At 52.3% G+C, this 24,783-nt stretch overlaps 1 protein-coding gene across 2 annotated transcripts in view; it reads right to left on the minus strand.

The window, feature by feature from the left end:
• Positions 1-7,516: 7,516 nt before the first annotated feature.
• Ak8 (adenylate kinase 8) overlaps positions 7,517-24,783 on the minus strand; it is a 117,494-nt gene continuing 100,227 nt past the window's right edge. For both annotated transcript variants that reach the window (XM_070014932.1, XM_070014931.1), the window contains 2 exons: positions 8,548-8,628; positions 7,517-7,828 (listed from right to left, as the gene is read on the minus strand). In XM_070014932.1, the coding sequence (XP_069871033.1) occupies positions 7,591-7,828; positions 8,548-8,628 (319 nt within the window). In that variant the 3' untranslated portion in view covers positions 7,517-7,590. The remainder of the gene's footprint in view (positions 7,829-8,547; positions 8,629-24,783) is intronic.

A 24,783-nucleotide genomic window follows, 5' to 3' on the forward strand; every position in this document is an offset into this window, starting at 1 on the left:
CCTGGAACAAAAAGAAAAACTTACCGGGTAGAAGGGGACACTTTACAGTTCTAGCATCTGATGAGGCGGGTGCTAAGACTTCTGGGTTTGAAGAGCAGTAACACCTTGTGCTTGGAATAACCCTCCGTCCAGAAGCACCAGCCGCTCCGTCTCCCATGGGGCTGTGTACTGGGGGCCCAGGGTCACGCTGCGCTCCTGCCTGGGCCGCTCTCCCCTTCCTCCCCCTCCTCCCCTTCCTCACTCCAGCACCTATTGCCTTTCCGGCGGGTGCTCGTGAGCCTCCAGCCTCTGCCTCCGTCCACCAGCACAGTCAGCCACACAGCCACCCCGCGTGGGAGTGTCAGGGTGTCAGGGAACGTGGCAGGTGGGACGGTTGAGGAGGGGCAGTGGTGGTTTGGGAGCCTCTTGCCGGTCGGGGCCCAGCCCCCTGGGCTGTTAGTGAAGAGAAGCTCGTCAGGGGCCCTTTGACCAGATCCTGGCTGTCAGGACCGCTGGGTCTTTGCTTTTCCCGTCCCAGGCCTCCTCCATCCCCCTCCCGGCTCCCGTACCTCTGGTCTTGTGGAAGTTGCTGTGGAGACCTAGTGCTGTACATAGGGCATTTTTGTAAATGTGAAATAACCTCATATGTTGAGTTTTGTATGCAGAGCCACTAGTATTGTTATTTTGGCCACTTTTTATATTCAAAATAAAAAAATAACATTTATGTCATGTGTGTTCTGCTTTATGAACTTCCCACGGTTCGTAGCAAGACTGAGACACCTCTGTAGGTTCTGTCACCTCTGCCAGGGGCCTGCGACTGCCACCAGCAGCCACTTCAGTGCCCATGCAGTGCCTGTGGTAGTTTCAAAAAAAATGCCCAAGCTGGGCGCTGGTGGCTCACGCCTGTAATTCTAGCTACTCAGGAGGCTGAGATCTGAGGATCGCGGTTCAAAGCCAGCCCGGGCAGGAGAGACCGTGAGACTCCTATCTCCAATAAACCACCAGAAAACCGGAAGTGGCGCTGTAGCTCAAGTGGTAGAGCGCTCGCCTTGAGCTGAAGAGCTGAGGGACAGCGCCCAGGCCCAGAGTTCAAGCCCCACGACCGACAAAAAAAAAAAAAAAAAAAACAGAACTACCTGTAAGAATGTTAGACTAAGCCGGGCACTGGTGGCTCACACCTGTCATCCTAGCTACTCAGGAGGCTGAGATCTGAGGATTGAGGTTCAAAGCCAGCCCAGGCAGGAAAGTCCCCATGAGACTCCTACCTCCAATTAACCACCAGAGTACCAGAAGTGATGGACGCTGTGGCTCGAGTGGTAAAGTGCTAGCCTTGAGCTGAAGGGCTGAGGGACAGCGCCCAAGCCCAGAGGTCAAGCCCCACAACTGACAAAAAAAAGAATGTTAGGCCACATTTTATACTAGTTACTGGGAGCTGCGATTAGGATTATGATTCTAGGCCAACCTGGGCCAAGAGTCTCCAAGGCTCCATGTCACAGGTAGTCCAGCGTGATGGCCTGTACTGTCACACTGGCCATGACAGAAAGATTTTGAAAACAGGCAGATTGCAGTCAGGGACATGGCAGGTAAAAAGCATGGTGTAGAAGAGGGCTGGAGGTGTGGCTCAGAAACAGCACCCACCTAGTAAGCAAGCAAGAGCCCCTGAGTTCAAAACCCCCGTACTGCCAATGTTTTCAACAATGTATTTGAAGAGCTGAGGCTGGGACCCAGGGCCTGCTCCACCACCAAGCCGCGCCGCATTTACCCTGCCAGCTAGCCAGCATTTGTGAGGAAAACCGCATGGTGTGCTCTGTAGAAACTGGAGGAAGTGCCATTGCCCCGGGAGGCAGCAGCCGGGGCGGGGCCACCTGCGGCATTGTGACCCTGACCCCTTTAGGCTAGATATTTTTAAAATTTTTGTGAAGGGGGGGAGGCTGAACTCAGGTCCTCCCACATGCTTGGCTGGTGCTGTACTACTTGTGCTGGAGATGTACACGCTGTGTGGGCTTCAAACTGATCCTCTAGCCCATAGCCTCTTGAGTAGCTAGGGTTAGGATTACAGGAGTGAGCTGCTGCACCCTGCTCCATCCTAGCAGCTGTTGGGCAGGCCTGAGAAGGAACTGTCATGATACATTTGTTTCTGGATGACAGTCCCCCTACTTATGTGGCCTCTTTAAAACTGTTCACAAATAAGCTGGGCACCGGTGGCACTGGGAGGCTGAGATCTGAGGATTGAGGTTCAAATCCAGCCCGAGCAGGAAAGTCTGTGAGACTCATCTCCAATAAACCACTCAGAAAACCGGAAGTGGTGCTGTGGCTCAAGTGGTAGAGCGCTTGTCTTAGCTGAGGAGCTGAGAGACAGTGCCCAGGCCCGGAGTTCAAGCCCCATGGCCAACAAAACAACAAAAACTGTCCACAAATGATAGCTCAAGCCGCCCTGCCTGGCTGGCAGGCGCCTGGCAGCCGCATGTGCTGCTCCCGGGGCTCCAGGCCTTGGCATCATGGTGCCCGTGACGTCCCAGCCTCGGTGGGGACGTGGGGCTCCCCTCATCGCTGGGGAGCGCGGTAAGGACAGTGCAGGGCCGGTTCTCGCCGGTCGCACTGCAGTTTCACCTCAGGTGAGGTGAGCTGGTGCTTCTAACCCTGCACAGCTTCATTCTCTGGCCGCCTCCCAGCCCAGCCATCTGAGTCCCACGCCTCATGGCCTGCAGGGGGAGGGCGCACCCCAAGACCCTTGGCATCAGAGGTGGCCCAGGAAGGCACAATCAAGATGGCAGGTGCAGTGGTGCAAGCCTGTTAATCCTAGCTGCTCAAGAGGCTGAGATCGGAGGATTGCAGTTTGAAGCCAGTCAACAGGAAAGTGTGAGACTCTTGTCTTCAGTTAACCAGCAAAAGGAGGGAGTGGAGCTGTGACTCAAGTCATAGAGATTTGAGGGGGGGAAAAAAGGGACCCTCAGGGACAGCATCCAGGCCTTGAGTTCAAGCCCAGGACTGGCACAGATGGATTCCAGACCTGTCCTCGGGCAGCAGAGTTAGCATGAAGTCCTTGTCTGTGCAGTCACAGCCTCTTAGACGGGTCGTGGTGTTGGGGCTGAGGCAGGGCTGGACGAGTGGGGCATCTGCCAGCAGCGCCCCACCCATGCCAGCGCCACCCGGCTCAGGCAGGGCAGCCTGAGTTCTCATTTGTGGGCCTGGATGGCACCATTTCCGGGGGGGGGAGGAACCTGGCTGAGGGCAGAGGACTCCCTTCCTTCCTGCTCAGGCTCTTCCTCCCTCGGGGCTGTGGAGGGAGGGAAAGGCATTTTATCAGCTGCCTGTCCACAACCCTTCCATTTCCCCAGCACAGCCCTTCTGATGCAGGCATGGCAGCCTCCTGCACGTGGCCTGAGGCTCTGGGGGTCTGGAGGGGGTGTCTCTTCACCTCCTAGGGTCAGTATGGGCACCGGGAGGAAGGAGCCCAGAAAGACAGGTGGCTGCCTGCGTCTGCCCTGTGCAAGGGCACTTGGGAATAAGTGTCCTTGAATGTGTCTTCTTGGTGTGTGGGAGTCACCACACGAAGGGGAAGGGAAGGGGCTGGGGAGTTCACACAGACACAGACACACACACACACACACACACACTCTCTCTCAGCTGTCAGCTGTCTGAGGCTGGGCGCTACCTTGATAATGAGGCAGCAGGGCGGGTGGCACACCTCGGCTCTGCTTGCTGCTGCCCTCCCTGAGCCACGGCGCGTCTACCTTCCCGCATGCTTGTGAGGAAACGCAGCCGTGTGTCGTGTAAAGATCCCTGGGACTGACAGAGACCTCAGCACACTGAGCCAGGAGCTGCAGCAGTGCCGTCAGAGCCCTCCAATGGCCCCTTCCAGCACTCTGTGTGTGTGTGTGTGTGTGTGTGTGAGCACACACACACACACATGGCATTTCCAGAGATGATTGACACTGAAGACAGCCCATGAGGGGGAAACCCACCCTGAGTGTGGCTGGACATGAGCAGTCCTGCCTGCACGAGGGGAGCCGCCTTGCTCTACCACATGCTCCCCGCCGCCATGCTCTGCCTCAGACCCGACCGCACTCCTGAAGCCTCCAGGGAATAAAAGGGCAAAGTGCTTTTGCAGGGGTTTTGTCGGTAAAGGAAACTGCCAGAACTGCATGCGTGGTGCACATGGTAGAGCTCCTGCTAGCGAGCACGAGGCTCTGAGTTCAAAACCCAGTACTCTCCAGAGAAAGGGGGGAGGGAGGAGAAGCGGAGAGATAAGAGAGAGATGAGAGGGGGAAAGAGGAGGGGAATGGAGAGGAGGGGAGCAGAGGAGTAGTGTTACAAGGTAGACTTTCTGCCTAGCAAGTATGAGGCCCTGAGTTGGGGGGGGGGGGAGGGATGGAAGGGAGGGATGGAAGGAGGGGCTAATACAGACACAACAGAATATCCAAAAGAACCAAAATTAGGATCTCAAGTCATACCTGCACACCCCTGTTCACAGGAGCATTGTTGATAATGGCTACAATATGGAAACCTAAATGTCTACTGAAGGATGAATAGAGCAAATAGAATATTTTTCTGTCTTTAAAGAAAAAAAGAAGAAATCCTTGCTGGGCACCAGTGGCTCACAACTGTCATCGTAGCTACTCAGGAGGCTGAGATATGAGGATTGCGGTTCAAAGCCAGCCCAGGCAGGAAAGGCCATGAGACTCTTATCTCCAAGAAACCATTCAGAAAACTGGAAGTGGTGCTGTGGCTCAAGTAGTAGAGTGCTTGCCTTGAGCTGAAGAGCTGAGGGACAGCGCCCAGACCCAGAGTTCAAGCCCCAAGATTGACAAAAAAGAAAGAAAGAAAAAGAAATCCACCCAGTGCTGTAACACAGATAGACCTCGAAGACATTATGTTAAATGAAGTAAACCATGAAGAACAAAGACCCCCATCTCAACTAGTAAAAGCTGGGTGTGGCTATCACCCCACTTAGGAGGCAAGTGTGAGAGAAGTGTAGGCAGGAGGATCATGGCCAGCCAGGGCATAAACTCCAGGTCTCATCTGAAGACTGAAGAAGCACCAAGGGCTGGAGGCATAGCTTGAGTGGTAGCATCCATCTGCCTAGACAGCACAGGCCTTTATCTGTTGGTCATGGGGCTTGAACTCTGGGCCTGGGCTCAAGTGGTTTATTGGAGATAAGAGTCTCAGGGGGACTTTCCTGCCCTTGGCTGGCTTTGAACCATGATCCTCAGATCTCAGCCTCCTGAGTAGCTAGGATGACAGGCATGAGACACTGGTGCCTGGTGGCATAGGCCTTTAGTTCAAACCACAGTGCCACCCAAACCAACCAGACAAAGCAGCTTCTAGTTCACCTTCTCCTCCCCCTCATGGGGCGGGGGTCTCCCAGTACACTGGGATGTTTCAGGGACTTCTGGGAAGAGGAAGGTCCCCAGGATGCCCAGACATCTCCCTGTCTGTCTGTCTCTCCTGTCATACGCACACAGTGCATGCCTCAGCCATCTCCCTGGTGCTCGGGTGCCCAGTAAATGCTTGCTGCGTGATCAAGGTGCCTGGCGCCCTGCACTGCTTGCTCCCAGCCAGCAGGCCAGCTGCACTCTGAGCTCTCTTCCCTGCAACCCCAGGACACAGCCCAGGGTGGCCCAAGACGGCAGGGTGCCCCTGCTCTCAGGTGCTGGGGCCCATAGTAACACACCAGGCCAGCTGTGGAGCAGGAGGTGGTCACCGGCAGGGCCTCACCCGCGGGGAGAGGCGGGCTCTGCTAATGAACAGGGTCAGAACTGACTTGTTCTCACCCAGGCCCACATTCACCGTGGTTAGCTTCATGCACAGCCAGCTGGACTGGAAATGAACATGCGCTACCGGCCACAGGGGCCTCGCGGGCCCGCGCAGGCCCATCTCCAAGGGGTGGCTGCCCCCTGGTGCTGGATGCTGGTCACTGCTGCCAGGCCATGGCATCCAGCAGCTCTTGGGAGAGGGGCCTGATGCCCACTGTGCCCTCCTGAGGGACAGGGCAGAGGCAGGGGGGCAGAAGGGAGGGGCAATGGGTGAGGACCAGGGAGTGGGCAGGGGGGCAGAAGGGAGGGGGAGCAGGGATGAGGGGACAGGGCAGAAGGCAGGGGGGCAGAGGAGCAGAAGGGAGGGGTACAGGGGTCAGGCGGACAGGGCAGAGGGCAGGGGAGCAGAAGGGAGGGGGATGGGGCAGAGGGCAGAGGGCAAGGGGAAAGAAGGGAGGAGGAGCAGGGGTGAGGGGACAGGGCAGAAGGCTGGGGGGCAGAGGAGCAGAAGGGAGGGAGAACAGGGGCAAGGGGGAACAGGGCAGAGGGCACGGGGCAGAGGAGAAAGGGGGAGCAGGGGTGAGGGGACAGGGCAGAGGGCAGGGGGGCAGAGGAGCAGAAGGGAGGGGTGAGGGGACAGGGCAGAAGGCTGGGGGGCAGAGGAGCAGAGGGAGGGGGAACAGGGGCAAGGGGGGACAGGGCAGAGGGCAGGGGGAAAGAAAGGAGGGGGAACAGGGGTGAGGGGGACAGGGCAGAGGGCAGGGCAAAGGAGCAGAAGGGAGGGGTGCAGGGGCAAGGGGGACAGGGCAGAAGGCAGGGGGCAGAGGAGAAAGGGGGAGCAGGGGTGAGGGGACGGGGCAGGGGGCAGGGAGCAGGCGCTGCCTGCTGTTGAGAGCCTGCGTGGGAGGGGGAGCCGAGGGGGCCCATGCAGGAGCAGGATGCATCTCCCTGCAGCCAGGATGTGAGGGGCTGCGGGGGGGGGGGTGAAGGCGACTTCCGCCTGCCCCCAAGGAGAGTCGGGGACTTGGGACCTTCCCCCTGCTGCCACTGGCCAGCCTTTGGCTCCAGTCCCAGATTCCTCATCTGGGGATAAAGACGACGTGGTTCTCACAGGGAGGCCCTGATGGAGGTTCAGAGGATGAGGTTCAGAAGCAGCACCCATGTCTGAGCAGGACAGGGAGGCGGGCCTAGGGCGGAGGGCAGGCGGGAGCTGTGGACAAAGAACCCAGCCCCATGCAGACGTCCATCCCAGAGGGGGCTCCCGAGTGCTGCCCCCTTCCCTCCCCTCCCCTCCCCTCCCCTTCCTTCTCTTCCTTTCCCTTTCCTTCCCCTCCCCTCCCTTCCCCTCCTCTCCCTTCCCTTCCCTTCCCTTCCCCTCCCCTCCCCTCCCCTCCCTTCCCCTCCCCTCCCTTCCCCTCCCCTCCCTTCCCCTTCCCTCCCTTCCCCTTCCCTCCCTTCCCCTCCTCTCCCTTCCCTTCCCTTCCCCTCCCCTCCCCTCCCCTCCCTTCCCCTCCCCTCCCCTCCCCTCCCCTCCCTTCCCCTCCCCTCCCCTCCCCTCCCTTCCCCTCCCCTCCCCTCCCCTCCCCTCCCTTCCCCTCCCCTCCCTTCCCCTCCCCTCCCCTCCCCTCCCCTCCCCCTCCCCTCCCTTCCCTTCTGTGGTACAGAGCTTTGCACTTCCGGGCCTCGCCTCGCTTGCTACCGCTCAAGTCACACCCCCCGCCCCACCTCCGGGGCCCCCCCTCTCCCGCGTTCCCAGCCATGGCGCCTTTGGGGCCACCAAGCAGTGCCCAGCACTCTTTATTATCTTGGTGGAAGGTTGGTGAAGGAGCCTGCTGTCGCCCGCTGCGGCAGGGGATCAGGACACTTTCTCAGGCAGGGGGTTGATGACCCCACTCTCTATGTACTCGAAGACGGTGTAGGGGTCCTGGTCCCCGTTGAGGGTGATGGACTGCTTGTAGAACTCCTCCAGCTCGGCGGAGTTGCGGTAGAACAGGTCCATGGCCAGCTTGACCTGGTCCTCGGCGTCCTTGGGGTTCTGCAGGAGCCGAGCCTGTACCTCCATGGTGGGCGGGGGCTTGTACATGAGGTGGAACCTATGGGGGGTCGCACCCGCGGGCTGACATGCACCCCCGCGCTGCCCCGCGCCCGCGCCCCATGCCCGCGCCCCGCGCCCGCGCCCCGCGCCCGCGCCCCGCGCCCGCGCCCCGCGCCCGCGCCCCGCGCCCGCGCCCCGCGCCCGCGCCCCGCGCCCGCGCCCCGCGCCCGCGCCCCATGCCCGCGCCCCGCGCCCGCGCCCCATGCCCGCGCTGAGAGAGCAAGCCCTGCCCTGCCTGCCCAGGGAGGTCCCGCGCCTGCCACGCGGCCACTGCAGGAAGACAAGAAGGGCCAAGATCTTTCCTTTCCCTCCTTCCCTCCCTCTCCTTCCTTCTCTTCCTTTCTTCCCTCCCTCCCTCCCTCTGTCCCTTCACTCAGTATGTGCTGAGCCCAGCTTTCTACCTGCGGGTGGCCGTAGCCTCCCCGCTTCCCCAGTGCAGCCATCCACACACCAGCACTGGCTGGGGACCCGGGACACCGTAGGTGACACAGTGTGTTGCTACAGCGCTTTGGACATTTTTTGGGTGACTCTTCAGGCAGAGAACCAATATGCTCCTAAGCCCTAACTCGGTGACGCTTCTTGCTGCTCCTGCCTGTAGTCACCGCATGGCCCTTGGAGCAGGTCTGCCATGGGACAGGGCTGTGGCGAAGGGGAGGCCGCTGGAGACGCCCGCCCTCTGGAGCCCTGGGCAGCCACCCCCCAGGACCCAGAACAAACCTCTCTCCTGTGACTGGATCAATCCTCCGCAGAGTCAGCCGCTCCAGGATGGAATCTAATGGCACATTCAGGAAAAACACCCTGGGGAGAGATGTTTTAGATGTATTTATTATGCGGGTTTACTTCGCGTTGCTTTGACGCGTGGGGGTGGGGACGGACTTAGCAAACTGCTTGCCCTAGAGCATAGAGCATGCCTTCCCAGCCACTCTTCATCCAGTTCAGACTCCAGGACCAGAGCCACTCCAGGCCCAGGCCTGGGGCAACTAGAAACTCCCTTCTAACCCGCAGCCCACCCACGTTAAACACAGTGAAGGCTCTGGGCCAGGCCCCCCCTCCCCAACTCCCACTGTCCCGAGCACTCCTGGAGCCCTCCCCACCCCGCAGGGCCTGGAGAGGGGGGGAGCCTCCATGTCATCGCTGGCTAACCCCATAATTCTGTCTTGGTACAATCAAGGCAGAACAAGCATGTGGCCACAGGGAGGCAGCACCAGGCTGGGCACTGTCACGCTGGGGCCAGGGTCCCCTCCGGGCAGAGATGGGGTGGACTGGGGCTGTAATCCTAGCTACACAAGAGGCTGAGATCTGAGAATCCCAATTCAAAGCCAGCCCAGGCAGGAAAGTCCGTGAGACTCATCTCCAATAAACTACCAGAAAATTGGAAGTGGTGCTGTGGCTCAAGTGGTAGAGCACTCTCCCTGAGTTGAAGAGCACAGGGACAATGCCTAGGCCCAGAGTTCAAGTCCCATGACTGACAAAAAGAAAGAAAGAAAGAAAAAGAAATAAACTACTGGAAATTGAAATTTTAAAGTATCACTTATAAGCAGATAGAAGAAATAACAAAGGAATACAAATCTCTATATGCTGAAACACTGATGAGAGAACTCAAGAAGACAAAGGGGAGCTATACCATGTTCATGGATGCAGACACCAGCACCATAGAGTGCCACTCTCTTCTTCTAATGACCAAGAGTCAGTGCAATCCCAATCAAAACATCAATAAGCTGTTCTATATAAGGGGTGTGTGTGTGAGTGTGTGTGTGTGTGGGGGGGGGGTCCTGGGGTTTGAACTCAGGACCTGGGCACTGTCCCTGAATTTCTTTACTCAAGGCTAGCACTCTACCATTTGAGACACTGCTCTACTTCTGACTTTTTGGTGGTTAATTGGAGGTCAGAATCTCATGGACTTTTCTTTTTTTTTTTTTTTGGGTCCGGTCGTGGGGCCTGAACTCTGGGCCTGGGCGCTGTCCCTCAGCTCTTCAGCTCAAGGCTAGCACTCTACCACTTGAGCTACAGCGCCACTTCTGGCTTTTTTCTTTTTGCTTATGTGGTGCTGAGGAATCGAACCCAGGGCCTCATGCATGCAAGGCAAGCACTCTACCACTGAGCCACCTTCCCAGCCATCATGGACTTTTCTTTCCCTGCCTGGCTTTGAACGGTGGCCATCCTCAGATCGCAGTCTCTTGAGTAGCTAGGATTACAGGTATGAAGTTAATTCGAAATTTGTGCAGCCAGAAGTTAACTATAAACTTGGTGTGGGAAAGAAAAGGAATTAGAATTATTAAAACAATGTTGAGCCGGGCAATGTTGGTGGCTCACACCTGTCATCCTAGCTACTCAGGAGGCTGAGATCTGAGGATTGCGGTTCAAAGCCAGCCCAGGCAGGAAAGTCTATGAGACTCTGACCTCCAATAAACTACCAGAAGACTGGAAGTGGAGCTGTAGCTCAAATGGTAGAATGCTAGCCTTGAGCTGAACAGCTGAGGGACAGTGCTCAAGGCCCAGAGTTCAAGCCCCATGACTGACCAAAAAAAAAATAATGTTGAAAGGGAAGAACACTTTGATCCCAAGACCGCTACAAAGCTCTAATAATGAGGACAGTGTGGGTATGAGGAAAGGAAGACATGGAGTAGAAACAGACTAGAAAACAGAATGGAGTTCAGGAAGGGTCTGATGAATATGAATTTGGCCAATTACTTCTCAGTAACAGCCACACCACAGTTCCGTGGTGCGGAGCTCCTGTCTACAAGTAGAATCATAATCATCTTGACCCGTAGGTGCTATATCCCAAATATAACTAAAAGCGAGTCAGAGACCTGCATGTAAAACCTAAATATCAAACTCCGAGCATAATATTTTTGTGATTTTTGCACTGGAGATCCTAGATATGACATTAAATTCCTGATCCGGAAAAGAGAACATGCACAAGTCAGATTTTATTAAAAATCGAACAAGCCAAGCACTTTTAGGTTCTGTCTTAGTCTGTTTTCTGTTAGGTCCAGAGTGACATACTTGAGGCTCAGTCGTTTGTACAGTGAAGGTGTTTCTGTAGCTCACAGTTCTGGAAGTTAAAGGTAAGGCGCTGACTTCCTTGTCCCTAGTCCAGTTACTGCCCAGCCACCCAGTCGTGATACATCCCATCTGATGGCCACACCCAATGACCTAACAACTCTCATTAGGCTCCGCCTCTTAAAGGTCTCAGCACCTCTTAACAGCTCCACACTGGAGACCAAACTTGCAATGCAAGCAGCTTTGGGAAGCACATTCCATCCACATCAGCCGTGGTAGGTCCATTCCTCTGAGACAGCAGGGCGAGCTGCGGACAGGTGGACAGTGCCCATTCCTCCTGCCAGGACTGTACTAGTTGCTAAATAAATGCACTGTGAGCAGATGTGGGGGTATGAGCAGGCCTGAATCCATCGTATAGCAAAGTACTCCCCAGGTGAGCGTCCTGGTCCTCCCACAGGGTCTGTGTCCCAGCATGGGCCGCCATGGGAGAGCCCGTGCCCAGGAGACAGTGATGGTGGAAGCATCTGGACACAGGCCACCCTGTGGCCGGGAAAAGAGCCTGGCTAGCGTTTTATTTTTACTTAGTTACTTGTTTGTTTATTTTTGGTCGGCACCGCCCTCAGCTTGCTTGGCTGGTGTTACACTTAAGCCATGGCTTTTTGCTGGTTATTTTGGAGACGGAGTCTAGCAGCCTGGGCTGGCCTCACCATGAGCCTCCAGATGGCAGCCTCCGCAGTTGGGAGGATTACAGACATGAGCCCGCGGAGCGGCCTGGCTCCTGACTGGGATGTTAAGTGCTTGTTTTGTTGTGTATACCTGTTCCTCTGACCAGAGGGCCACTTGAAAACAAAAGCTAACATCTACACCTCATCTTAAGAACCTGAGCGCCTGCCGTGTCCCTGGCCCCCAAGTAGCAATGGCTGTTCCCCTCATTTTCAGCTCCTATCGCCTTATAAAAAAGAGGCTCCCACCGGCTATTTCTTGCTTAAAACTGCGTAATTGACCGTGGCAGAGCCACCCTGGCTGTGTTTGTGGATTCTCAGTGACCGTCATTAACTGGTAATCAGGAAGCACTCCTGGCAGGTTACCCAGCGCCTCCCAAACACAGCTGATGTTTAAGAGAATGTCCGAGGCCTCAAATTCCTGCATAATCCACCCTTGCTTTAAAGCTCTTAAAAATCTCAGCTCAGCACCACTGGGAAGAACAGCATCGCTGATCTGCACTCAGCCACCCAGGCTCCCAGACAGGAAGAGCAGAGCTGGAGTTCCACAACCGCTTCCGCAGGAGAAAGGCACAAAGACAGTAGTAGACTGGCAGAAAGCGGGCTGCCGCCACAGGAGCAGAGGCGGTGGCTGAGATCCTGGCCCATCCTTGGGGTGTGGTGGTACGGGAGGTGTGCAGCACTACCTGATGTCTCCTGGTACAAGTACGGCCATACCTTAGTCCTGGCCAGGATGCAGGGCCCAGGCCTGAGGCCCATATCCCTAGGGGACACTGGTCCTTAGCTTTTTTGCCCAAGACTTGAGCAATGACTCTACTTCTGAGTTTTTGGTAATTAATTGGAGATAAGAATCTCATGGACTGGGCTGGAAAGGTGGCTCAGTGGTAGAGTGCTTGCCTTATATGCATGAGGCCCTGGGTTCGATTCCTTAGCACCATATAAGCAGAAAAGGCCAGAAGTGGCGCTGTGGCTCAAGTGGTAGAATGCTAGCCTTCAGCTGAAGAGCTGAGGAAAAGTGCCCAGGCCCAGAGTTCAGGCCCCACAACTGACCGAAAAAAAAATCTTATGGACTTTCCTGCCCTGGCTGGTTCAAACCGTGATCCCCAGATCTCAACCTCCTGAGTTTTTGGCATTATAGGCATGAGCTACTGGTGCCTGCTTGTTATTAAAAATGAACTTCCAAAGACCTCAACATCAGACCTGAAACTTTGAAAGTACTGCAAGAGGAAGTGGGAGGAGAACTAGTACTTTAGTACTTATAGGCAGAAACTTTTTGAAAAAGAGTCCCGGGGGCACAGCAGATAGGAAAGACATTTTGTCAAATGGGATTACATCAAACTAAAAAGTTGCTGCACAGCAAAGGACACAGCTACTAAACTCGAAAGACAACCAAGAGACTGGGAGAAGATCTTTACCAGCAACATATCTGGCAAAGACCTAACACCCAAAATACACAAGGAGCTCAAGAAAGTAACCCCTCCCAAAGCTAAAAGACCAATCACTAAATGGGCAAAGGAGCAGAGAGAGGCTTCTCAGAAGAGGTAAGAATGGCAAAGAAATGAGGAAATGCTCATCGTCCTGGGCATTATCCAGAAAACACAATTCAAAACAACTCTGAAATACCACCTCACTCCACTTAGATTGACCAAAATCGTGAATTCAAACAACAATTTTTGGCAGGGAAGCGGGGAAGAAGAACCCTAACGCACTGTTGGTGGAAACATGATCTGTCACCCATCATGTGATCTGTCACCCAACATGTGATCTGTCACCCATCATGTGATCTTTCACCCATCAAGGGAGTTATATTCCACAGACCCCTGCGATATCTACTGAAAATCCACGAAGTAGCAGCATTATGTATATATTGGTCGGTCATGGGGCTTGAACTCTGGGCCTGGGTGCTGGCCTTGCATTCTTCAGCTCAAGGTGAGTGCTCTGCCACTTGAGCCACAGCGCCACTTCTGGTTTTCTAGTGGTTTATTGGAGATAAGAGTCTCATGGACTTTCCTGCCTGGGCTGGCTTTGAACAACAATCCTCAGATCTCAGCCTCCTGAGTAGCTAGCATTACAGGGGTGAGCCACTGGCGTCTGGCTGTATTTATTATTTATATATATTTTAAGGCTTTATAAACCCTTCCCACTCTTCCTATAAACCTTTTCCACTCTCTTATTAACCTTTTGCACACTCTCACAAACACTTCATATGCTCTTAAACACTTTCTACACTTTTTTATTTTTTTTATTGTAAAAATACTATGCAGAGGGGTTGCAATTACATGGGCAAGATAAGGAGTACATTTCTTATCAAGCATTGTAGCCTCCTCCTTTGTTTCCCCTTTCCATTCCTTCCCATCCTCCCCCCGCCCCCGTACCCAATTCTCCCCACCAAAGTTGTAAAGTTTGTTTTCGACATAATGACTTGTACTTCTCATTGTCGCAATGGGTCCACCTGTATCCCTATTTAAACGACTTGTTTTTCCCCTTCCCCTCCACAAATTATACCGACATCAAATACAGTGAAAGCACGGGTTATACTGTGGGGGAGGGACATACAAAGCAACAAAGAAATTATAAATGCGTTAGAAACAAGCGCATGATCTTTCGACACTCTTAAGCCTACATAATTTTAACAATATATATTCTATATATGTTGTTATATGTATATATGTATATATATATATATATTCTATATGGATACTCACCAGTGAAGTACACTACAACCCGAGTGGTGAAGATCATGACTTAGCAGCTGTGCAGTGCCGATGGCGCTGATGGTGATGACGAGGAGGTGAATGCACTGCACAGCCAAGCGGAGCCCTGCAGCTCTTCCGAAGGCTCCACTCACCAGAGCTTCACAGGTGGTGCGGTGTCTTCACCCTGGGCCGTGACTTCTATTTCCACTGCAGGTGCAGTTGTAACTGACCTCTTCAAGTGTTGGACACAGCTATGGGGAGTTGCTGGCGCTGATTTTCTTCTGAGTGAGGAGGTTTTTATAAACTGACGTGCCGCTCTTGATTGTATTTACAAAGTGCAACAAAGAAAGCATCCGGGGTGTCATTCCTCAGCCACTCCTCAAGTGCTTTGGCCATTCTGACTATGGCCGCCTCCTCCTCTCCAGCCTGTAGACAATCAAGCGTTAGGCCAAACGCCGCCTCCTCCTCTCCAGCCTGTAGTTCATCTCCTTCCTCATCCTCTTCACTTGCTCACTTCCTCTCATCCATGTTAAAAACGTGTTCAGGGCTGGGAAGGTAGCTCAGTGGTAGAGTGCATGCCTTGCAAGCATGAGGCCCTGGGTTCAATTCCTCAGCACCACATAAACAGAAAAAGCCGGAAGTGGCGCTGTGGCTCCAGTGGTAGAGAGCTACCCTTGAGCTGAAGAGCTGAGGGACAGCGCCCAGACCCAGAGTTCAGGCCCCATGACCGGCAAAAAAAAACTTGTTCAGAAGCTGGGCACTGGTGGCTCACGCCTGTAATCCAAGCTACTCAGGAGGCTGAGATCTGAGGATCATGGTTCAAAGCCAGCGTGGGCAGGAAAGTCCATGAGACTCTTATCTCCAATAAACCACTAAAAAAACCAGAAGTGGCTCTGTGGCTCAAGCGGTAGAGTGCTCACCTTGAGCTGAAGAGCACAGGAACAGTGCCCAGGCCCAGAGTTCAAGCCTCACGACTGACAAAAAACAAAAAAAAAAAACAGGGGCTGGGAAGTTGGCTCAGTGGTAGAGCGCTTGCCTTGCATGCCTGAGGCCCTGGGTTCGATTCCTCAGCACCACATAAGCAAAAAGAAAAAAGCCGGAAGTGGCGCTGTGACTCAAGTGGTAGGGCGCGAGAATTGAGCTGAAGAGCTGAGGGACAGCGCCCAGACCCAGAGTTCAGGCCCCACGACCGGACCAAAAAAAACACACACAAAAAAACAAAAAACAAAAACAAACAAACAAACAAACAAAAACTTGTTCAGGCTTATAGCCCCTGATGATGGATTTGAATATGTTCATACACTCCTTGGCTCTGGCTTTATCCACAGAGACAGCTTCTCCATGCAGAGAAATGCTCAAGTCCAACGCGTCTTTGAAATTTGTCAAACCAGCGTTGCTGACACTGAGTGGGGTTGGTCTGGTGGGAGAAGCCATCCTCATCTTCACCTTCATCACTGATGTGACATCCATGCTTTCCACCAAACTATCATGAAGTTTCCTGGCCTTCATCTGGAGGGCGCTGGTATCCAGCGAGATCTTCCTGCAGTTCTTCATCCACAGGGTCGAGGCAGGCTCCATCCTCACAGCGGCCTTATTGCGGGAAGTGACCACCTCTTTCCACTCTTGTTAAAAGACATTGTTGCCACAGACCTAAATATTCTTGTCATCTTTCTTTCTGTAGTCAACAGTAGATTTGTTGATCCTGTAATGGCGGCCGACAGCTGCATAGCGTTTGCCTTCCTTTACCTTGTGGAGAAGTTCCACCTTTTCTTTGATGGTAAGCATTTTCCTCTGGCACTTGGCTCACTGCCAGAAGCCTTAGAAAGTGCAGAACATTTGGGTGGCATTGCAGGGCTTGAAATAAATTGACTTTTACAAAAATTTCACAAAAACACAATACCACAGAGCAATCAGATGTCTGTGGAAAGTGGACAAGGAGAGATGCTGAACACATATGGGCACAGTTCGGGAGCGCAAACAGACTAAAGCTATAGTCACTGAGCCAATCAGCATTCAGAATACAGAACACAATGCTGTGGTTGGCCGCCTTCCATTCCATCAGCCAATAGTGTGCTGTGTACAATCTCATGCTGGCAAACTTGTGCAAGCGGAAGTGGCATACTGTATTTCCATTGTGGATAGTAAGTATTCATCTGCTGATGAAATACATACTGTATTTTATTTTGATTTAATATTCTTTTAATGTGTTTGAATAAACATCTTTATATTTTATAGTTTTAAATTTTTTAGGCAAAAAATATGTATATATACATATATATATATATATATATATATATATAATTTTTATTTTTTTTGTGGGTCGTGGGGCTTAAACTCTGGGCCTGGGTGCTGTCCCTCAGCTCTTCAGCTCAAGGCTAGTGCCCTACCACCTGAGCCACAGTGCCACTTCCAGTTTTCTGAGTGGTTTATTGGAGATAAGATTCTCACAGACTTTTGTGCCCAGGCTGGCTTTGAACCATGATCCTCAGATCTCAGCCTCCTGAGTAGCTAGGATTACAGGCATGAGCCACTGGTGCCCGGCTAGGCAAAATAATTAAAATCATATATATTATATACCACAAAATCCTGTGTATAGCAAAAATTTCATGATACAGAATTAGATATATATTTTTTTCTTTTAAACCTGTGATACAGTGAAACCGTAATAAGTGATATAGTGAGGGACGACTGTACAACTGTTCTGGACAGCAGTCTGGAGGTTCCTCAGAAAACTAAACATAGGGGATGGGAGTTAACCCATCACCAGTCAACCAGCTGTGCTGCCTTGTGAGGGCTAGAGACAACGTTCAGATAACCAAAGTAAAGTGTGTTGGATAAAAATAGATTTTTATTAATTCAGCCCTACCAACATTGCTGAATCCTAAAGTTCAATCAAATCCCTTAATCTTCTGTATTGTGATACTGTATTAGTTTCTTTTGTCCAGATACTTCAAAAAGAAAGTGGTCTATTTGAATTTAAAAAAAAAAAAACACCAAACACCAAACTAAACATAGATCTTCCCTATAACCCAGCCATACCACTCCTGGGCATCTACCCAGAACATCATAAGCCAGGATACCATAGACACCTGCACATCCATGTTCACTGCCTCACTGTTCATAATAGTCAGGTTATAGAAACAGCCCAGATGCTCTACAATAGATGAGTGGATCCAAAAATTGTGGTATCTATACACAATGGGATATTACACAGCCATTAGAAAGGATAAAATAATGTCATTTGCAGAGAAATAAATGGACCTAGAAGGGGCTAAGAAGGTGGCTCAGAGTGCTTGCCTTGCATGCATGAAGCCCTGGGTTCAATTTCTTAGCATCACATAAGCAGAAAAAGCTGAAAGTGGTGCTGTGGCTCAAGAGGTAGAGCGCTAGCCTTGAGCTGAAGAGCTGAGGGACAGCATGCAGGCCCAGTTCAGGCCCCATGATCGGCAAAACAAACAAACAAACAAACAAATAAATAAGTGGACCTAGAACAAATCATGTTAAGTGAGGTAAGCCAAGATCAGAGACACAAACAGCATATGCACATATTTTCTCTCATATGCACAAGTTAGATCTGAAATGTACCAGGACATGATAAATTATACAGGACTGCAGACACCCACACAGTGAGACCGGAGGAGCATACACCAAGGAGAGAAACACAAAGGCGCAATGCCTATGAGCCTCTGATCATACACATATAGGGTAATATTTATCGAAATGAACGCAGGGAAATGGAAACAAGAGGGTTTTTCTTCATTGCTGTTTTTACTTTTCTTTTTGTCTTGTTTATCTGTCTTTGGCAGTGTAAGGGGAGGCACAGAAGTGGAGGGACAAAAGGTGAACAAATGGAGCAGTAGTACTCACTAGACACTAGGTAGGAAATGAATTCTATAACTTGGGAATGGGGGTGGGAGGGAAAAATGGGGAGAGAGTGAGGGAAGGGGTGACACTGTCCAAAAAGAAATGTATTCTTTATCTGACTTGTATAACTGTAACCTCTCTGTACATCACCTTTTTTTTTTTTTTTTTGGTCCAGTCGTGGGGCCTGAACTCTGGGCCTGGGCGTTGTCCCTCAGCTCTTCAGCACAAGGCTAGCACTCTACCACTTGAGCCACAGCGCCCCTTCTGGCTTTTTTACTTTTTGCTTATGTGGTGCTGAAGAATCAAACCCAGGGCCTCAGGCATGCAAGGCAAGCGCTCTACCACTGAGCCACCTTCCCAGCCCCTGTACATCACCTTTATAATAACAATAATTTTTTTTTGGTCGGTCGTGGGGTCTGAACTCTGGGCCTGGGCACTGTCCCTCAGCTCTTCAGCTGTAGACTAGCGCTTCACCACTTGAGCCTCAGCCCCACTTCCGGCTTTCTCTGCTTATGTGGTGCTGAGGAATTGAACCCAGGGCCTCATGCATACAAGGCAAGCACTCTACCACTGAGCCACCTTTCCAGCCCCAACAATAATTTTTTTAATCAAGTTCTAGTTTTTTAATTCTATTTGACCAACACAATTTGAGCAAAGTACATGTGGCCTTTATAGGCCAGGCTAAGGTTAAACATTCACAAGAGAATGCAAAAAACTGTGTTCTGACCATAGGTTTACTTCCTCAAACCAAGCTGCACTTCAAGAGAGCATGGAAAGAGGGCCAGGAAATGTCTTCCTGGGAGCCTCTTTTTAAGATTAAGATTATTTTCAAATGAAGAAACACTGATTTGTGAATGCTTTTACAACAAATAAACCACAAGGCACACGTATGCTCATGACATTAATGGAAAAGAAGTCAAAATTTGGGCAATATTGCTGGGTGCTGGTGGCTTGTGCTCAAAATCCTAGCTACTCAAGAGGCTGAGTCCTGAGGATCGTGGTTTGAAGTCAGCCTGAACAGGAAAATCTGTGAAACATTTTTTTGGGGGGGAGGGGTCTGGTCGTGGGGCCTGGACTCTGGGCCTGGGTGCTGTCCCTCAGCTCTTCAGCTCAAGGCTAGCGCTCTACCACTTGAACCACAGCACCACTTCCAGCTTTTTTCTTTTTGCTTATGTGGTGCTGAGGAATTGAACCCAGGGCCTCACGCATGCAAGGCAAGTGCTCTACCACTGAGCCACCTTTCCAGCCCCTCTGTGAGACTCTTATCCCCAATTAGCCAGCCAAGAGCTAGAAGTGGAGATGTGACTCAAGTGGTAGAGAGCCACCCTTGAGCAATAAAGCTAAGAAAGTGCATAAGGCCCTGAGTTCACACCCCAGTTACCTGCACACAGGTGCACACGTGTGTACGTGCGCATGCACACATACACACACACACTGATCTCACTTATAGATGTATAAATGGGAAAAGTGGGACACCGCTGGCTCACGCCTGTAATCCTAGCTACTCAGGAGGCTGAGATCTGAGGACCACGGTTCAAAGCCAGCCCAGGCAGGAAAGTCCGTGGGACTCTTACCTCCAATAAAACCACTAGAAAACCGGAAGTGGTGCTGTGGCTCAAGCGGTAGAGCACTCGCCTTGAGCTGAAGAGCTGAGGGATCACGCCCAAGCCCAGAGTTCAAGCCCCGTGACCGACCAAAAAAAAAAAAAAAAAAGAAGGAAACATATAAGTGGGAGGCTGACATGGAAATATCCCTGCAGTCCAAGAGTTCAAGGCCAGCCCCATTTCAAGGATGATTGTTCCTGAGCAGAGAACTGTGGACAGCCTTTCTCTTTTATGCTCCACTATATTAGAATCTTTCTATTTATGCTGGGATTGAACCCAGGACCATGTACATGCTAGGCAAGTGCCTATGACTGCTGAGCTATAGCTCCGGCCCTACAAAACTATAACATACGATCTTCTTAAGGTAAACGGAACTAGTGGTTTTCCCTTTAAAAAAAAAAAAGATAAACTTGTAATATGTAGGGTTTTGTTCTCTGCATCAGAAGCAGAGGCCTGGCTTTCTGTGAGCCAGGTCTAGGCCTCAGGGCAAGAGGAAGGGCAGGAGATGGAGGTGAAATTCTAGAAGAAGCCTTTGCGGTGTGGGTGGGGGCTGAGCGCACTTGCTCACTGCTCCCCCATCCGTGGTTCCCTGGTTGACCAGTTCCCGGGGGAGGAATGAGTTCCTGATTTGTAGCATTTGCCCATTTCTCTGGTGTAAATTTTCTGGGCCCAGCAAAACGCCAATTTCTGTCAGTCAGTGGGGAGGTGGAAGTCAGGCCTGAGGGGATCCCAGGCGCTGGGCAGGGTCCCGCTCCCCTTCATGGGCACAGGCTGCGGAGTACTCAGAACTTACCCCTCACAACACCCTGGCAGGCAGAGGTGCTAAGCCAAACCAGCCAGGGTGTGGGGCCCTGGACAGGGCGAAAAAGGGGCCTCTCTCCACTCCCAGATCTGTGCCCTTCCCCTTGGTCTCAGCAGCGCTCCCAGCTCTGAGCCGTGCGGAGGCCCATGGAGGAAGGTCTGACCTTCATCCCTGCATTCAGGCTGAGCACCCCCGCCTTGGCCTCTGTCCTAGGGGTCTGTCAGCAGACCCAGGCCCTGTAGAATGTTTATTTCTCCCCCACCCAAGCTAGAGCTTTTCCATGAATCTTTCCATCCAAAAGCATTTTGCTTCTTTAGCATTGATTCCAAAATCTTTTCCCTCCATTCTCCACCATCACCACCGCTGCCACCACCGCTGCCAACCTTTGCCAGTGCCCCATGCCAGGCGCCAACCCCCCACACTCGCCCGCACACCGTCTCCCTGACCCCAGGAGAAGCACCTGTCCAGGTACTGTGGCCCTGTCCCTGGGGATAGGCTGGCCTCCAGGCTGGACTCCAGGTCTGCTGGACCACAGGACACTGTTGCTACTCTACTGTGTTCCAATGTGTGGAAGTTGCCAGAAGACTCTGGGAAGAATACACATTGAGCCATGTGGACAGCCCAGCTCTCCCCAGGGTGGGTTCACCCCTCAGTTTGTCTTACATTAAGGACACCCCCCTCCAGGGTGTGTGTGGGGAGCAGCACAGCTGCCTCTCGGGGCAAAGACCAGCCTTTCCTCCCACCCACAGCTGCCCGCCTCACCTAGGAATCTGCCACTGGGATTGTTAAATCCATGCCTTAATGACTCCACAATTATGTCCAATCCTTGCATAGATACTGCAATGGCATATTCGAAAGAATTCCCTCACCGTAAGTTGAGCTGTTGCCAGAGCTCTTGGTTAAAAAGTGAGAGATACCTGCAAAAAAACCCCAAACCACCCTGCTTTCAAAGTAAGAAGGGAAGATGGCCCTTCTCTGTCCCGTCACCCAGGGGTCTGGGAGCGTGGAGGGGGAGAGCAGAAACCTCCCATTTCACAGTCGGAAGGAGAAGATGCTCTTCAAATCTCCAGTCTAATAAGTTTCACCTCTGGTAAAAACAAAATCTGATTAAACATGTATAACCAGTGGTATTAATTAAGGGGGAAGAGTCCATCAAGAGCACCCCAATATGTTTACAGTGTCCCCGGGAAACTGGGGAAATTCACAATCAAGTGTGTAAATGTTCTAAAAAAGGGTCTTGAATATTTTATGAATATTTGTCATAAAACAGAAATAATAACCACTGTGCAGCGCTATTAGAATTAATATTTATGCTGCCCGCCATGAAATATTCATGGGGACAGAGAAAGGGGGGCCGAAAGACAAGAATTAATTTACACTGGGCTCGGTTTACCCGCTGGCTTGATGTTTAAAGATGGTTGACAAGGCTCCGCATGAATCCGCCAGTCACTTCGCCACGTCGGTGGAGTGGAGGGGGTAGGGACGGGTCCGGGTGCTGACAGCTCACAGATTGAGTTTCTGACAGCCCTTAAAAAAAAACCCTAAACGGCCCCCCACTTTTTTTCCTTCTTCCATTGCCCAAGGCGCTCTGTTCTGCCACCGTTCATCCGATCTCCCCTTCCGTCTGCTGGAATTAACGAATTAATGAGCGCGATACGCTTTACGGCGGGGCCCTATGAATGTTTACAGGCGATTAAATTATAATGCGGGTGGCTGTATAATTCATGAACCAATTAAAGGAAGTGTTAGTTGATTTGATGGGATGAGGACGTACAAAACGCATTTAACTAATGGGGAACCGCGGGCTGCCTAGGGCCGGCTCCCTCTCTCGGATTACGCGGCTAATTGCTCGACTTTGCGGGGCTGTCACAGATAGCCATGCATATTTCATTGTTCTCAAAGACTTCAATCGTTTGTGTCCTGTTGCGGCTGGCTGTAACGTGGAGAAGCTGGGCCAACCTTGTGTAGTTACAGTGCCCGGCCTGGCCTCACCCGAAACCTGAGCGGAGCTGGCAAGCCAGTCCAGTGCATGGCCGCCATTAGGTGATTAACAGGGCTCAGTGGGTGGGTGGGGAGGGGTCACCTTTTCTGTTACTGCAGGACACAGCTCCCGGGGCCGCTGACCTCTGTGCCTCCTGGGCCCTGGCCCACTTTCTCAGGGGAGGCCAGAGGCCAGTTCTGATTCGGAAACCCCGATCTCCTGTGTGCCCTCTCCAGCCACATGCCCACAGTCACCCAGGAACCCAGTTCCCCAGGGTGGCCCACCCAGGGCACGTCCCAAGCTGAGGGTTTTCTCCTGCCTGACTTGATCCCCCAGCACAGGTGGCCACTGGGGGCTTCATTAAATGCAGTTCGTGGCAAACCTGGAGTCAGACTTGAATTTCTGTCACCACATCCTGGGAATGCTTTGGGAAGGAAATGAGCAGAGGGCAGACACCTGCCCTGCGTGGGACGGAGGGAGACCATCCTGGAGGAGGGAGCCAGGGAGCAGCGGCTGCCTGCAGACCAGCCAGGAGCCCCCCCAGGCTCCTCCCAGATGGTGGGAGCCACACTGCCAACTGCCTGGTCCCCAAATCTTGGGCTTCCAAGTCAAAGTCTGGCTTTCACACCATGAGCTAAGTACAAAGGACCCCAGGGTCACGTGCACACATGTACACTAACATACCACGCACACATGCACATGAACACACAGCACACACATGTACACGAACACACAGCACACGCAGCACACATGTACACAAACACTGCACACATATGCACACAGTGCGCACATGCATGTGTACACAGCACACACATGCATGCAAACACACAGCACACATGTACATGAACACATGGCACACATGTACATGAACACATGGCACACATGTACATGAACATACCACGGACGTATGCACACAAACACACAGTGCATGCACATGAGCATACCACACAATGCACACAAACACACAGCACATGCATGTACACATACAGCACACATGCACAAGAATATACAGCGCACACATGCATATGAACACACAGCTCACACATGTACACACAGTGCACACATGTACACAAACTTACCACGCATGTACATGAACACACTGCACACATACGAACATACCACACACTCATGCACACAAACACACAGAGAAACATATACATGAACACATAGCACATACACGCACATGAATGCACCGTGAATATGTGCACACAAACACACTGCACACACGCACATGAACACGCCGCACACACATAAACATGAACACATCGTGCACATATGCACACGAACAGAGTGTGCACGCATGCACAGGAACACACTGTGCACACATGTACATGAACACAACATACACATGCACACGAACACACTGAGCAACATGTACATGAGCACACGGCACATACATGCACACAAACATACCGTGTATACATGTACACAAACACACCACACACGTGCACACATGAACACAGTGCACACATGCACATGAATATACCATGCACACATGCATACGAACACACCATGCACACATGTACACACATGAACGTGCACTCAAACACCCCCACAACACACATATGTGCATACAACCACATATACACACAAATACAGGCACACATATATCATGTACACATGGGTCCACATGTACACATGTGCCCAGAGGTGCACACACAGGAGCACATGCAAACACATGCACAGGTGCACATAATGAACAAATTAAAAACCCATAACTCACACATTGTTTTCTTTGCTCTCATTTGTACCGGGCTGTGAGGAGGCAGGACAGTGTAAGCGGCTAGGGCTCCAGGGCCTGCAGCCCTGACCAAAGTCACACACACAGATCTGTGTCACCTTGGGAAGCCCACGCTGCCCATTTAGGGCTGGGAAGGGATGCTGACAAGGGGTGAGGACAAAGCAGCTAGCCTGGGGGCTAGGAAGAGGGGCTGGCTGAACTGTGATGGCTCACCCAGGGCCCTGCCTAGGGGAGGCCGCCACTGGGGAGCCAACTCTGCTCACTCTTCCTCCGCTATGGGCCTGGTGTCAGAGATCAGCTTTGCCCCTGGCTGCAGAGGGCATCATGCCGTCAAATCAAGCAGCCGGTGACATCTACAAGGACACCCTCTGCAGCCAGCAGGCCTTCCTGTGGCACGCACAGGGCTTCTCTGGAGCTGGACCCAGGGCGGAGGGGCCCAGGAGCCCCATATGCAAACAATACCCATCTTCAGGATGGAGTAGGGCCGACTGCCAATGAAAGGAAGGAAGGTAACGCCATCCGTTATTAGTGGGGCTCAGT

This window comes from Dipodomys merriami, unplaced genomic scaffold (genome assembly GCF_024711535.1).
Source record: "Dipodomys merriami isolate MVZ:Mamm:240054 unplaced genomic scaffold, mDipMer1.0.p SCAF_11, whole genome shotgun sequence".
NCBI lineage: Eukaryota > Metazoa > Chordata > Mammalia > Rodentia > Heteromyidae > Dipodomys > Dipodomys merriami.